Source organism: Prionailurus viverrinus, chromosome C1, assembly GCF_022837055.1.
Source record: "Prionailurus viverrinus isolate Anna chromosome C1, UM_Priviv_1.0, whole genome shotgun sequence".
In the NCBI taxonomy this organism is placed as follows: Eukaryota; Metazoa; Chordata; class Mammalia; order Carnivora; family Felidae; genus Prionailurus; species Prionailurus viverrinus.
In genome coordinates, this window is record NC_062568.1 from 1,556,272 (window position 1) to 1,572,540 (window position 16,269).

The 16,269-nt window shown below is 46.7% G+C and overlaps 1 protein-coding gene across 6 annotated transcripts in view; it reads right to left on the reverse strand.

Moving 5' to 3' along the window:
• Nucleotides 1–16,269, reverse strand: part of DGKD (diacylglycerol kinase delta) — a 111,624-nt gene that overhangs the window by 88,230 nt on the left and 7,125 nt on the right. The window contains exon 1 of one of the 6 annotated variants that reach the window (XM_047871424.1): nucleotides 5,038–5,375. The exons of 3 other annotated variants lie outside the window; for them this stretch is intronic. Coding sequence is in view for 1 of the 3 variants with exons in the window: in XM_047871421.1 (XP_047727377.1) it covers nucleotides 5–31 (27 nt within the window). In the remaining 2 variants the exon portion in view is untranslated. Of the gene's footprint in view, nucleotides 1–4; nucleotides 431–5,033; nucleotides 5,376–16,269 lie in introns of those variants that run through there. 2 more of the 6 variants (XM_047871426.1, XM_047871421.1) reach the window with 2 other exon arrangements.

Here is a 16,269-nt window from a genome sequence, read left to right on the forward strand (position 1 = left end):
TTACCTCTGCAGGGGGGGTCACCACTTCCATCTCTTCCCTAAATGCAAAGTTAAAAAAAAAAAAAAAAAAAAGACAACGACGACAACAAAACCAACAAGCTCCGACCCAGAAAAGTTATAATAAGTTATCTTTAAAAGATAAACGCTGCAGTATTTTTTCTTGCATCTCCCGCCACACATCTCACACATAAAAGAAAAGAAAAATTAAAACACAATCCAGTCCACCACACACACACACATCTTTCAGAAAGCGGATGAGAGCTGCGCTCTTGGGCTACCCGAGGAGGGCCGCTGTTCTATTTATAGAACAAGAGCACTCAGAAAAAGACTCTGGTGGGTTTCAGCGGAAAAGGCTGGGGAAAAGATAAAGACCAGTATTTCTTTGAAGCTTTCTCAGAAACTGCGTCTCTTCTCCTGATTCGCTGCTCGAGAATACTACAGATATGCTGCAGAATATTTTTAAACACTCAGTCAAAAGCAATGAACTAAAAGTGGTCAAGAAAATAACACCCCTGAATAATCTGCTATGTTTTGCATTTGGCAGCTTGTAACTGGCACCCACAGGAAACACTGCTCAGCTGGCAGGGCTCCTCCTCATGCCCAACAGAGCGGAGAACCAGCAGTCAAAACCCCAGACTCCAGCACAGCTCGCTCAGGGCGTGCTGGGCGGCCAGGCTCCCAGAACCGTTTGGTCAAGTTCCGTGCACAAACAAAAGGGCCCACTCTGTCCTTCCAGCCATCCAGGGCACCTTCATTACCATCATGAACAAGAAGGGACAGATTTGAAACACACTCAGGCACTGAGAATCAGGTAGAGTGCGAAAGCGAGCCCCATGCCCACCTCCAAACAGGGAGCAAGGAAATCCCCAGGCTGGACTCCAGGGATGAAACCAGCAGTCTTCGGCCTGGGCGCCACGGCCACCCGCAGTGAGCAGACAGACCGCTCCTGGCCCATGGGCGAGACTACTCGGGCACCTGCTGTTGGGGAAGTTCAAGTCTCCAGTCATCCTGCCCGGGAACAAAGGGCTGAGGAACGCAGCTCTGGAAATGCCCTTAAAGAGGCTTCAAACCGGTGGGCAGGGAAAGGCGAGAGCAGGCCCCACAAGCCCTACTCAAACCTGCTCTCAGATCACTGATTGTCAGGCCTGTCGGTCTCCGGCCCTCATGTACACTTTGGAAAGATGGTTCTGGCCGCAGTGTGGAGGAAAGGGGGAGGGAAATCTGGAGGCATGCAGAACACTCCAGAAACTCTCACAAGAGGGCAACCGGCAACACTGAGCATCTGGGAGGGAGACAGGAAGAAGACGGCCACAGACAGGGGCAAGGAGGACTCAGGTCTCATGGGGGGGGGGGATGGGGGCCTCGTCTGGGGCATGCCACAAGGGCCTCGATGCTGCCAGGGCCAGCTGAGCGGAGAGATGGCTGCGGCTAAGAGGTCAGGGCGTGAGAGAAGGTTTAACAGGGAGGTGCTTCAATGAGGCCCGTATGGAGGAGCAGAAGGAGAGCAGGCGCGGGGAACAGGGAATCCCAGGACACCGGCTCGGGTGCAGAAAGGAGGCGGGAACCCAAACGGAGGATAGAAGAAAGTGGGCACACGGCCAGGGGCGAGGAGAAAAAACCCAAGAGGACACACTGATGATGCCAACTGGGAGGAGCCGGAGGAGGACCTGCCAGGGCGAAGCCAGAGTACGGCACCCCAAATGTGACCAGGATGGGAGGAAGCAAAAATGGGAGGTGGGTTTTTTTTTTAACCTGCACGTTTCTTAACTTTTTATAAACGTGAAATCATAGTGCACATACCGTACTTTAACTTACTATTTTTTCTGTCGAGATATATTGTCAACACCCGTCCATATTAGTGAATCTATCTCTGTCGGCTGCAGAGTATCTCCCTGTACTGATGTGCTTTATCACTCAGCTCACGCCCTGCTGCTAGAACAGGTGGAATGCTTCCTTCCCCCCTCTCAATACTACCAACAAGGCTATTGCTACAACAAAACACCTGCACGTGTCCTGGGCTATTCCTTAAAGCAAATGAGAAGCAGCAGCATTTGGGGCTCAGGACAGCCCAGAAATAGATGCTCACAGATTGGAAAGTGTGACATGTGACAACAGCAGCTTCTCCAGCTGGGGGGCGAGGAGGGACCAGTCAGTGGCCGGCCTAAGACAGCAGGTCACCCAAAGGGAAGGACGCTCGCAGTCCTCTACCGCACACGCCACAGACACAAGTCAGCCCCGGGGGGGGGGGGGGGGGGGGTTAGGGTTAGGGTGCTACAGATGCGACGCAAAAGGCAGAACTTGAAGTTTCAGCAGACAATACAGGAGAACTGCCTTATGACCTTGGGACTGAGTGGCAGTGGAAGAGGGGATGGATTTCTTAAATAGGATTGAAAAAACACTAAACACAAACTGTAAGACTGCTAAAGCCAACTACATTCCAACTGAGAACTTCTGTTCATCAAAGACACCTTACAAAGAAAGGGAAGGGTGAAGTCACACGCTGGGAGAAGATACGCGCGACACTGCCAACAGCCAGAATATTCTATAAGAACCCCTGCAAAATGGTAACGAAGAAAAAGAAGCTGCCAAACGGTAACCTGACAGAAGGCATGAACCAGGGTTAAGTTCAATGGCGACTGAGAGATGCTGAAGGGCAGCGGGCTGGACAGAAAGGAGCCCTGAGGGTGACATCCCAATACCCTGCTGAAAGCCTGGGTTCACACGTGCAGTTTTGCCACGTGCGTTTATGCTGCACTGACATTTACACACATGTTCTTTAGTATGTAGAAAGAAAGGGGAAAACAAAGTCAATAAAAGGACAGAGGTAAAACCTCAGGCAGAGCTCTGCTGGTGCCATCAGCGTCTCGCGCACTGTAAGCGTAAGAACTTCCACACGTTCCTTGCTGGCCAGCCTGCCTGAGAGGACAGGGCTAGGGGCTGCAGGCAGGCCAGGAAATAAGGAGGGTGGGGAACGAGGCGGGGGAGGATAAAGAAAAGAAGAGTGACTGGGGCGCCTGGGTGGCTCAGTCGGTTAAGTGGCCGACTTCGGCTCAGGTCATGATCTCGCGGTCCGTGAGTTCGAGCCCCGCGTCGGGCTCTGTGCTGACAGCTCAGAGCCTGTTTCAGATTCTGTGTCTCCCTCTCTCTGACCCTCCCCCGTTCATGCTCTGTCTCTCTCTGTCTCAAAAATAAATAAACATTTAAAAAAATTTAAAAAAAGAAAAGAAGAGTGAAAAATCTAGCCAAATGTTTCACATCAGCCATCGATTTGTCCTTAAGCCTTTTGGGTCCTTCAGCAAAAACCTACATAAACCTGATTACACTAAGTCCACGCCATCCAAATTCACAAAGTTAAAAAAAAAAAAAGTGGAGCTATTACCATATAAAGTTAATAAACAAAAGAACTATTAAAATGTTTCTGTGAGGGGCGCCTGGGTGGCTTAGCCGGTTAAGCGTCTGACTTGACTTCGGCTCAGGTCACGATCTCAAGGTTCGTGTGTTTGAGCCCTGTGTCAGGCTTTGTGCTAACAGTAAGGAGCCTACTTGGGATTCTCACTCTCCTCTCTCTGCCTCTCTCTAAATAAATAAATAAACTTAAATTTTTTTAAATAAATAAAATGTTTGTGAAAAAGAAAGGTTAGTAAAAGTTATTACCGTAAATTTGCATATCGCTTGAAATTCTCTGGAGCATTTGTATCTATTAGCTTTCTTAACAGAACAAATACATGCTAATATCCCAACTGACAAGACCACTGGCCACTGACAGACTGAGGAACTTCTCCACAATTAAATAGCTAATAACAGACCACAAAGAAACAATCAGGCCTCCTTACTCTTACATTGAACCTTCTATGGTTTATAGTATCTGAATACCATAAACAGTATGGTTTGTTCACAAACCTAAAGACCTAGAGGTTATTTTAAATGCTTACTGAGTGAGTACCCACCATACCTACTACGTTCATGCAAGACATTTTTACCTTTTAACCTTCACATCAACTTCAGAGGTATGTAATAATACTCCCATTTTACAGATTAGGGGACTGAGGGTCTGAAGAATTAAGTAGGTCATTCAAGGCCACGTAACTATAGACAGAAGACCTGTAATTCAAATCTAGGGCCTAGATAGTAGGCAAAAAATATTTGTTGGCAGAATGAAACATAAAAGTCTACTGATAGCTCTGATTTAAAACAAAGTAAGCAAAGGTAAATTCCTTCATCAATTCAAGACACCACCCACAAATCCATCCCAGTTCATCCGGATTTAGAACTACCTGCAACTTACCTGCAACTCCCCTCCCTACTCACTACCACCCGGTCTTATCACATCCTATCAGAAACTGAGGAAGTGTGCACACCTCAGGCCACAACTGATTATACACATTAAGTGTCTCCACGGCACCAGCAACCCCCAGGAGAGAGAGGGTACCTGCTGGGTACACATGGGTACCTGCTGTGCTGGAGAATTCCTCCCAACTCTGCACAGCCAGAACCCATATCTGAAGCCAACAATCTGACACAAAGGTGCCCCACATGAGTTTTCTAAAGACCCCAAAACCGCTAACTCGTGAAAAAAGGACAGCCTTGTTTTCTACCAATCAAGAGAACCCAACTTCCTCTTTGCCACTAACTACCCTGGTTTTCCTCCTTCGATGCACTGCCTGCAAGATGAAAAGCAACCATGTCCTCACGCCCCCGTCACTTGAGAGTTAGGGAGATGTCCCATTCCTGTCCCACTAATATGAGGAAGGGCCAAAGCAGAAAAGCCAAAAAGTGGCCGGCCCCAAAGCATAATGCCCAAATCCCCCCAAAGAGCCGCTCCTCAATCTGCCCTTCCCTTGGTGTCCACACCCACACCCCCTAAATCTGAGGGCTCTTCTATCACTGCGGGATGGCCCCCCCCAACTCCCTGCCCTCTCAGCTAATGCAGTCTCAGTTCTGAGCGGGCTAGTTGTACCGAGTGTGACCAGCATCACAACGCTGAGCACGCTTCCCCAGCCCCAGCCACAGGATTCAGTCTTGGTCAGACAGACCTACTTGAACATCCTGCGGGGGCTGCGAATTGCTTCACTGATGTGTGAGAACTCGTGTGGCTTCAGCTCCCCGCTTCCCCCTCCCTCTTGTCTTGAATGCGGACACCGCGTGTAGACCTGTGGCAGCGATGCTGAGACCCCGAGGTGGGAGCCAGCTGGTGAGGCAGAAAAGCACAAACGATGTAGGTCGTAAGGCATCATCGATCTGCCAGATGCACTCCCGTCTAGTCAAGGTGGGCTGGCTGAGTCAGCTCCTGCTCCGTCACCATCAGTGGCTGTTCTACTACCAAACACTGGTGTCCCTAGGTTTCCGAGGCCCCGCACCCTAAATGTGGTTCACGTCCAACCAGCCTCTTCATCGGCCCCCCACTTTCTAACTTGCTCCCCCCCCTCGCTACTTCCTCTTAACAGCACCATCAACGCTGACGGAAGCACGAGGCATATGCCGTTCGTTCCGCCTCCACTCCCCGCCCCTCACTGGTCACCCCGTACCGACTCCACGTGTTAAGTCACTCGGGACTCCGCTCTATCTTCAGGCCCTCTGCCATAGCTTAGTTTGGACCCCCACCTCGGGCTTCAATTACTGTCCGTCTCTGTGTCTCTCAGGGATGACCCAGGCCACCAGGGTCAGAACCCCCGGAACACTCACGAAACCCACTGTTCCTAAACCCCCGGAATGTGAAGACGAGAGCCCCGGCGGTGCCTGAGCACACCGCAGCGGGGGGAGTCCCTGCCTTCCGCTCTCTACCACCGTGCACCCTCCGGCCTGCTGCCAGCCCTCTGCTGCCTCTCAGGTCCACCACCAGCAGCATCACCTAGCAAGTTCTGAGACGCTGCCGGCCGCTCCCCAGCAGGGGACCAGGTAGCCACAGAGTGCAAAAGCTCCCCTGAGGATTCGGATAAGCACCCTGCCCTAACCAAAGCGTCCCTGGCCCACTCGCAAACATCCCCTTGTTTTCCTGCGTCTTGAGGGAAGCCAACTGTGGCCCTTCAAGGCTCTTTTCAATCCCTCCCACCCACCCCAGAGCCTACTGCCTCAGCCCCAGAACCATCCGACCCAAACACACCGGCTCCTTTGTAGCCGCCTACTTTTGGATAGATCCTTCCTCTGCTTGGAATCTTCCTGCGGATAGAAAACTCCTGCGCCTGAGACCCAGGTCAAATGCCACCACCCCAGGAGCCTTTCCAACCCCCAGGCAGAGCCGGCTGTCGTGTGTCTTGCGAGTCTATGACCCTCCATCATGTGGCTGACTCCCTGACCGTCCCAAGTCCCAAGGGCGTCCCAAGCGCTGAGGCTGTATTAGCGAGCTGCATCATCCCCGTGCCCAAGCACAGCACATTCTGAGGAAACTTTCTGTAAAATATCATAAAGGGCTAAATCCCCAATCTACAACAGCTTCTAAAATTTGTGAATAAACTAACAATCTGATAGAAAAATGGGCAAAAAAACATGAACAGCCGTTTCATTCATTCATAAATAAATAGATAGATAGATAGATAGATAAATAAATAAATAAAGAGGGGTGCCCGGGTGCCTCAGTCGACTTTGGCTCAGGTCATGATCTCGCGGTCTGTGAGTTCGAGCCCCATGTAGGTCTCTGTGCTGACAGCTCAGAGCCCGGAGCCTGCTTCGGATTCTGTGTCTCCCTCTCTCTCTGCCCCTCCCCCGTTCACACTCTCTCTCTCTCAAAAATAAACATTAAAAAAATTTTTTAATAAAATAAGTAAAAATGGCCCTTAAAACACATTAAAATTTGCTCAATCTACCTTTAAAAAAAAAAAGAAAGAAAGAAAACTAGGGGCACCTGGGTGGCTCAGTCAATTGAGCATCTGGCTCTTGATTTTGGCTCTGGTCGTGATCCCAGGGTCATGGGATTAAGCCCCAAGTCCGGCTCTGTGCTGAGTTTCTCTCTCTCTCTCTCTCTCTCTCTCTCTCTCTCTCTCTCTCTGCCCCTGTCCCCCCTCACTCTCTCTCTCTAAAATAAAATTAAAAAAAAAAGAAAACTAAACTAAAATACATTCTCACCGTCAGAATGACAGAAAAAACAAACAGGCACTGTGGGCGAGGCTATGGGGAAACCAGTACTCTCAGCACCGCTGATCCAACTGGGCATGAGGTGAGCCCTGAGCACAGAGACCTGCCAAAACCTAGCAAACCCACACCACCACCCTTTTACCCTGCACGCCCACTCCAGGAAACCTAGCCCACAGATACTATGGCAAAGAGCATAAAATGAAGTTCGTACAGGGCTATTTGCTGCAAAATATCATGGCAAAAGACTGAAAATAACGCAAGTCCTTGAATAAGCTATGGTACACTAAAAAAAAAAATACTATACAATTGTAGAAGGAATGAGGGAGAGTTGTATACAGCTATGGATTCTATGAAGTAAAAAAAAAGAAAGGTGTAGAACATATAGGGGGCATGCTACCTTTGTGTAAAAAGGATATCTGTGTGTGTGTGTGTATGTGTGTGTGTGTGTGTGTGTGTGTGTGTGTGTGTGTGTGCAGAGATAAAACTTAAAGGCAAGTATGTGCATACAGTATCTTTAAATTTTCAAACAACAGTGGAAGAATTAACCAAAATAATAAAACAATAAAAATGGTTAGGTGGTTACCTCTGGGCGGGGGAGGGACAGGGCAGACAAGACGGGGAAGGAAGTGAGCCAGCCGTCTGGAAGGTACGATTGTATAAGGACACAGAAGGGGCAGCCGCCGCCGGACGCAGCACCCCGGACAGCTCTCATGGCCCCCGTCTAAGAGCTTCCACAGATGACCCCACTTTGTCTACACAACCCGCCCAAGAGAGACACTGCACCCACTCCCATTTGCCACAAACCAGGCAAGAAGAGAAAGACAGGGTCGGTATCTGTGCAGGGCCTACTCCATACCAGGACAGGAACTTAATTATCAGAACCTCATTCAATCCTCACCGCACTGAACACTTACTACCCCATCTCACTTATGAAGACACTGAGGTCCATCCAGAGAGGACCTATGTCCACAGAGAAGGGACAGACATGGGGTTCAAACCCATGTCTGTCTGATTTCAGCTCTCCACATTTCAATATCAAGCGAAAAGATTAAAAAGCATGCCTGAGGTAAGGTTTTCTTTTGTTCGTTTGCCTTTACAAGTAAGACTAAAACTACAGCCATAAACTGCTCCTCCCACTTCTTGGGGTGAGCGCGTGGACAAACGTGCATGTCGAGGCACAACCACCCCCCTGCACACCACGTGGGCAACCCCAACCACCAACAGCAGGAGCGACTTCCAAATACACACACGCTGTGGTTCAGTCGAGGCACCAAAGGCTCGCCCGGCTTCTGTGAGCCTCCAGAGGAAAACCCGTCTCCCCACGGACCTGTGGAATGAACGCACTCTGTGTTTCAACAAATATTTATTGAACACTTAAGTGCGAGTACGGCTGGGAATATGATGATGAAAGAGACAAGACCCTTGACCTTTAAGGAAACTGTGCAGTGAGAGAGGGATACTTTTACAAAGTAAAAAGTACGAGAGAAATTTGCTTTAAATACTCAGAAGAAAGTGGGGCTCGGGGGTGGGGACAGACAAAATATGAAAGACACAACACTGACGACTGTTTACACCCAGTGACTGATTAAAACCCCTCTCCTTACTTTTGTGTATGTTTGGAAATTTCCATTAGAGGTACAGACAGGGTGCTTTGGAAACTCAGACGTGAATGAAACACACCAGAGGCTTGAATGCAAGGCCCGGAGCCGCTACCACCGGGGCTAAAGGCAGCCACCCCCCACACCCCAGTTCCTGACCTGCCGATCCCACCTCAGGGGTGCTGCACAGAGCAGGAAATCCCTGAGAGAAAGGCTCACACACGCTGCAAAGCGCCACACAAACATAAAGCAGTGTCATAACCATCACTACTCAAATGCCCCTTCCCTGGGTTCCACAGCCCCTCTGTCTCATTTTCAGACATAAGGTAGAAGTAAAGTCTCGTGTTAAGCAGCCAACCCGGTCGACGTGCTTACGGGAAGTGCTTTTTCTTCACTTGAGAACATTCAGCCCAGCCATGCTAACACCTGCCACTGACATCCCGCGATAACATCCTTCGTGTTTTCAGTGCACGAATAAAACAGAAAAGTGGGGTTATGTAATACACAAATTATTTAATGACCTGCTTTTCCAAATATATTGTGACCAGATCTGTTTTTGTGTTTGTTGCTCTGTATCCTATTTCTGGTTCATCTTTTCAAATGTTTAAGGATACTGAAATAACTAGGAACAAATCTAAGAAACTGACAGCATTTCATACATGAAATAATTTCAATGTCAGGCTAAAATATATCTTCTTTAAAAACATATCTTGGGGTGCCTGGGTGGCTCAGTCGGTTGTGCATCCGACTTCGGCTCAGGTCATAATCTCACAGTTTGTGAGTGTGAACCCTACATTGGGCTCTGTGCTGACAGCACAGAGCCCGCTTTGGATCCTCTGTCTCCCTCTCTCCCTGCCCCTCCCCTGCACACACATGTGCACGCACACGTGCACTCACTCGTGCTCTCTCAAATATTCTTAAAAATATAATAAACAAATAAATAAAAGATATCTTATTTAGGGGCATCTGCGTGGCTTAGTCAGTTGAACATCTGACTCTTGATTTTGGCTTGGGTAGTGATCCCAGGGTCGTGGGATCGAGCCCCATGTCAGGCTCTGCATTGAGCATGGAGACTGCTTGGGACCCTCTCTTTCTCTCCCCCTGCCCTTCTACCTTACTCTCACTCTCTCTAAAACAAAAAATTTTTAGAAAAGCTTGGGTGGTTCAGTCTTAAGCATCCAACTTCGGCTCGGATCTCACACTTCATGAGTCCAAACCCCACATCGGGCTCTGCGCTGACAGTGCAGAGCCTGCTTGGGATTCTCTTTCCCTGCTCCTCTCTGACTCACTCTTTCTTTCTCTCTCAAAATAAATAAGTAAACTTTACAAAAATTAAAAAATTAAAAATTAAATTTTTTTAATCTTATTTATATCAAGACCTTTAGTTCTCTGTTTAGGTAAGTTTAGCATTATTTTCAACACAGGAGTTAAAAGTTTAAACAAAGGGGAGGTGCCTGGGTGGCTCAGTCGGTTAAGCATCTGACTCCTGATTTTGGCTCAGGTCATGATCCCTGAGTTGTGGGATTGATCCCCATCAAGTTCTACACTGAGCATGGAGCCTGCTTAAAATTCTCTCTCATTCTCTCTCTCTCTCTCTCTCTCTCTCTCTCTGTCTCTCTCTCTCTCTCTCTCTCTCTCTCTCTACCTCTCCCCCACTCATGTGCTCTCTCTAAAATAAAAAAAAATGTAAGTTTAAACAAAGGGGGACATCACTAAGATACTGCATATAATGTACACATTTATTAGGATACTCTGGAGTTTAAATCCTATGTTTTTGCAAGTCATGCCCTTCTGTATTATCTGGCTCCTTAAACTTCATCTGTTTTGATCCTGAGAGTTGGAACTGTTTCAGCTGTGTTTCAGGACATTCCAGAGAAGAGACTAAGGACAGACTCTTCTCCATCTTCTGCTACCAGCACACAGCATCCTACACCATCCGTGTCAGGAATTCTCAATTGAAGGACAGCCCTGTTTCTGTTTCCTTTAGTATAAAATAATGCTCATTTTAGGAAATTCAGAAAAGTAGAAATAGAAATAATCCAAATTGCACCACCCCTGGTATCAGGGCACAATCCATGGCATTAGTTTGGAAACTTTCTTCATCTTACTTCCCATGCACGGTGTTTTGCACAAAGCTGAATGGCCTTCTGTACACAATGCCTCTCTGTTTCCCCAGCATCACAAAGTACTGTCCATATTACTGCCTTCCTCAATCACCTGAATGGCTGCTGTACGCACAAGAGCAGCAACTCGCTCTGCCACTTCCCAGTTCTGTGGCCTGGGTACTTGGCCACCTCATGGCAACCTTCTCACACTCCCAAAGATAAGTAAGACCACCTATGCATGGTGCGGGGTGCCAGCACACAACAGTTGTCAGCCGTGGTCATTAACTCAGTGAGTTGTTAAACTGGAGTGTCTTCTGGGCTTACAATTTTTATGTTTAATGCTGCAATAAACACAACATCCTCTGTGCTTTTTCATATTTAAGATTATCTCCTTGGGACAGGATCCTACCATGGAAATTACTGAGTCAAGAGTAGGGACTTTCTTGGAGTTTTTCAAACATGTCACCAATTGCTTCCCCAAATGGTTGTACCACATGTGCTGCTGGAGGGTGAAGAAGCTACCAGGTTTCTATAAACAGCAAAATTCCAGCTCATACACAACACTGGCTGGATATAAAAATACACTTAGACAATTATGACTAGTCGACAGTAAAAAAATACACTTAGATAATTAGACTCATAACTCAGTATTGACAAACCTGGGTTTTTTACTTGCCCTCTTAAACTAAATGAAAACACAGAGAAAAGAGATAACAATTTCTGACTTCCTTTTCACTCAGCTTCTGAGTACTAGTCCCTCTTTATCAAAGAGTTTAAATACAAAGGCTACCAAGTGGAATTAGACTTAACGAGATGAGTATTTCAAATTTTCCCAAACCATATAAAGAATGAGTCTGCACTCCCAAACTTGAAATATAGAAGAGTTCTAGGATAATAAAAAGTCAGAAATACAGATATTTCCTTTCAAACCCTTCAAATACGTAAATGTCTCATAACCATCCATAAGACTGATTCTATCACGCATCCCTCTATGAACTCCACTGAGACCAACCCAAAATGTCCAAGAATACCAACCAATTCTGAGAAGTTCATAGCCGATTTTAAGTATTACAGCGTACGTAGCTTGAGAGGCCAAATCCAGATGGAAAAAAGTGGTCCTCTCCAACAAACAGTGCTGGAATATCTGCATGGGAAAGGGTGAAACTGGACCTTTTCCTTCCACCACATACAAAAATTAACTCAAAATGGATCAAAGACTAAATAAAAAGATAAAACACTCTTAGAAGAAAACACTAAAGTACATCTTCGTGACCCTGGATTTCTCAAATATGACACCAAAAGCACAAACAAGAGACGGAAAGCATAAGGCGGACTTCATCAAAATTTGTAATCCTTTTGTGCTTCAAAGGACACTATCAAGACAGTGAAAAGAGAACCCACAGAAGGGGAGAAAATATTTGCAAATCACTGATTTGATAAGGGTCCAATATTTAGAATATATAAAGATTTACAACTCAACAGAAAGATAGCCCAACTTAAAAACGGGCAAAGGACTGAAATAGACATTTCTCCAAAGATATACAAATGGCCAAGAAGCACATGAAAAAACACTCAACAACAAAAAGAAAGACAGACAGACAGACATGCCCAACATCGTTAGTCACTAAGGAAATGCAAATCAATACCAGGAGATACCACTTTGCACGCATCAGGATGGCCCCATTATTTAAAAAAAAAAAAAAAAAAAGTGCTGGCAAATGTGGAGAAACTGGAATCCTTCTCTATTGCTGTTGTGTTGTTGGAAATGTAAGATGAACAGTTTAGATGTTCTTCAATAAGGTAAACACAGAATTACCCAGCAATTCTACTCCCTGGATAAACACTCAAAAGAACTGAAAACAGGTATTCAAACAATAACTTGTCCATAGCAGCTCTATTCATAACAGCCAAACAGAAGTGATTCAAACATACATCAACATATGAATGGATAAACAAAATGTGGCATACCCATACAATGACATACTATTAGGCCATAAAAAGGAACGAAGTCCTGATACATGCTACAACATGGATGAACCTTGAAAACACTATGCTAATGGAAAGATGCCAGACACAAAAGGCCACATGTTATATGATTCCATTTATACAAAATATCCAGAACAGGCAAACCCGTGGAGACAGAAAGTGGACAAGTGGCTGGGGAAGAGGAGGGAATGGGGAGTGACTGCTCAATGGGGAAGGGGTTTCCTTGGAGGGGAAAAAGTTCTGGAACCAAATAGTGGTGCTGGCTGCACAACACTGCTAATGTACCTAATGCCACTGAATTGTATACATTTAAAATGGTCAAACGGTAAATAAAAAGAATCGGAGTATCCCTCTTCCATCTCGGCGCAAGGGACAAAGCACTGCTCATCTTGGAGCATGGGGTGTACCTCACCACGGTGGGGCCAGAGAAGCCGGCTCAGGAAAACCACCACTGCCCAGACACCATCACCTTCAGATGAGGAAGAGCAGAGCCAGCCAGAAGTGGGTGACAGGTGACCCAAGGCACCTCACTGCTCAGACCGAGGCTGCAGGGATGGCCCGGCCAGAGCAGCAGGCACAGCGCTGGACCTGTGGCCAATATCAGGCGGGACTCACATTCCCTCTGGCACCCAAGCACACAGCTAATGGCAGTTCAAACCCGTAGACTGGCAAACACATTCTAGGACTGATAAATCAAAACAAAAAAGCGGAGGTAAGAGGCTGAAGCTACACTATAATGCACATGAATAAATCTAAATGAATTTATTACAGAAACCGGAAGACCATTTTAGAAACTATGCGCTTCTTGTTGTAAGATTACAGGAAGACACTGACTCTATTAAAAAATTAAAGTTTTTTCAAGGACAGGGTGCACCAGAATGAGAACATGATGAAATTAAAGTACAACAAGCTGCGATACAGGCCATGATTAGAAAAGGAAGCAAAAACAATCACTCCAGCAGAATTAAAACCCACATGTGAAGGGCTAAAGGGAAAAATGTACACTGCAGAAAATGTCACTGGTCATGAACAAGACAAAATTGAGACACAGAATGCTGTAGCCTACAGTGGAGAGAAGAAAAGACAGGGGAAAGCTCTCCAACAGATTGATAAAGGGACAGATCAGCCTACAATAAGAACCATCCAAAAGAACACAAAATAAGCAGAGATGCAAAAATCTGAAGTACAAACCCAAAAAAGAAAAGCAAAGACCTGCTAGGCTGATGTGCCGAAATTCCAGGCGCAGGAGGGAGGAGGGCAGCCTCCCTCAGCCCAGACTGGACGCGGTGCCCCACAACCCCACCTCGGGGCTCCGGCCCAAAGATGAAACAACAGATTGCAACACAGCAAGCAAATGTTCAAAGGCCAAAGAGCCAGCTTGAAGGGGCTCTCCTGGGGAAATGTAGACAATTTGAGCATCAAAAGGAATGACTGTGACTGATTGTAAAACACTGAACAAAAATAGTGAATCCATAGGGAGAGAGAGAGAGAGAAAAGAAAACATCTGCCTTCTGTTGGGAATGACTCTTCTACCGAATCCTTACTTTGAAAATTGGTAATTAAACAGAATCTAGCAATTACCCTGCCTTTTTTTTTTTTTTTCAGGAGAAACTGTAGTCCTTCCCCAGTTGAAGTGGGTAAATTTTACAGAATACCAACAGATACACATGGAAGAAATGACAGAAAGGGGCAGGCGGGGCGGCGGGGTGGGGAACTCTCCATTTTGCAAACTCTTAATGTAGCTGATTCAGGCAAGTATTATGTATAAATGCTCAAGAAAGCAGCCGAGCAGATTGTTAAAGAAAAGGGTATTTGCACGGTGCCCAGGAAGCACCGCACAGGTTACCTCCTAACTGCCAAGAGGGAAATCTACATTTTCAGCAGGAAGATCTAGCATCTCCACATAAAGCAAATGATGACACAGCAGAGGGGACAGCCTAACAGGACACTGAGAATCCCAGATTTAGGAGATTTGCCCAAAACATCAACCTGAACGTATTCGAGTCTTCAAACCTCTCACTTCCAGTTTACAGCAAATAAAAGGATCAAAGAAACCACAAGGAAACAATCAGACAAATCCAGACACAGATTTAACAAGACCGCTTCCCTGGTCTCTTCACAGAGTCAGTGTCATAATGGGGAGGAGAGGGAGAAGGTGGCTATGGGGAGCTGTTCTAAGCTGAGGGTCTGAAGAGGTACAACAACCAAACACAATGCATGTGGGGCGCCTGGGTGGTTCAGTTGGTTAAGCATCCAACTCTTGATTTCAGCTCAAGTCATGATCTCACAGTTCATGAGTCTGAGCCCCAAGTCAGGCTCTGTCTCTCTTCTATCTTCATAGAATATATGGTACAACCATTACAAGGGATAAGAATAAAGAGATTTTATTTTTTTAATGTTTATTTGTTTTTGAGAGACAAAGAGAGCAAGTGGAGGAGGGACAGAGAGAGAGAATCCCAAGCAAGCTTTGAGTTGTCAGCACAGAGTCCGACTTGCGGCTCAAAACTCATGAACCACAACATCATGACCTGAGCTAAGTCAAGAGTCTGACGCTTAACCGACTGAGCCACCCAGGTGCCCCAAGAATAAAGAGACTTTAATAACACGAGAAATGCCTGTAACATGAAAGTGGAAACTTACATATACGTTCATTCCAACTCAATTAAACACACCCAGAAACACAGTCTGGAAGGAAATACAAAAGTAACGATAATGATAGTGCAGATGGACCTCTGGGTGCTGAATTCAGGAATTTACCTTCTTCCCCTCCCCTCCCTTCCATCTTCTTCCTCACCAGCTTCTCACTTCCTTCTCAGATTGGTTCTCCTGCTCCCCCCCACCTCTGAAAGCCAATGGCCAGAGCTAAGTGGGCCCTCCCACTGTGCCACTGTTCCCTCTCTCAGCCTCCAGGAACCACCCCCACTGTCAAGGGGCTGGGTAGGACCCAGTAGGAAGAGGTGTGGTATGGAATCTACAAGGCTTGGGTGGCACACTGGCGAGCCACTTAACTGCTCTGAGCCTACATCCCTCTGCTGTAAAGTTGGGATAGTTGAGAATAAAGAATCCAGGGTACCACTGCAGCAGGGCACAGTGAGGGGAAAATCCCAAAGCTGGTCCCCACCAGTCCTCAAGCAGACCTCCTTATGTCAGAGAAGAGCTCCAGTTATCCCACAAGCCTCCTCTTCCCCAACACCCACACCAAACCATCACCAAGTTCTCACAATGTCAAATCCAACTAAGTCTCCCTATTACCACCACCACAACCTCGGCCCAGGCTACCAGCACTCACTCGGCCAACGACAACACAGCCAGAGCAACCTTTCCAACATAGATCAGATTATGTCTCGCTCCTTCCTGAAATCTTTTATTTATTTTTTAAATGTTTATTTATTTATTTTTGAGAGAGAGCAAGCAGGGGAGGGGCAGAGAAAGAGAATACCAAGCAGGCTCTGCACTGTCAGCACAAAGCCCAACACGGGGCTCGAACCCATGAACTGTGAGATCATGACCTG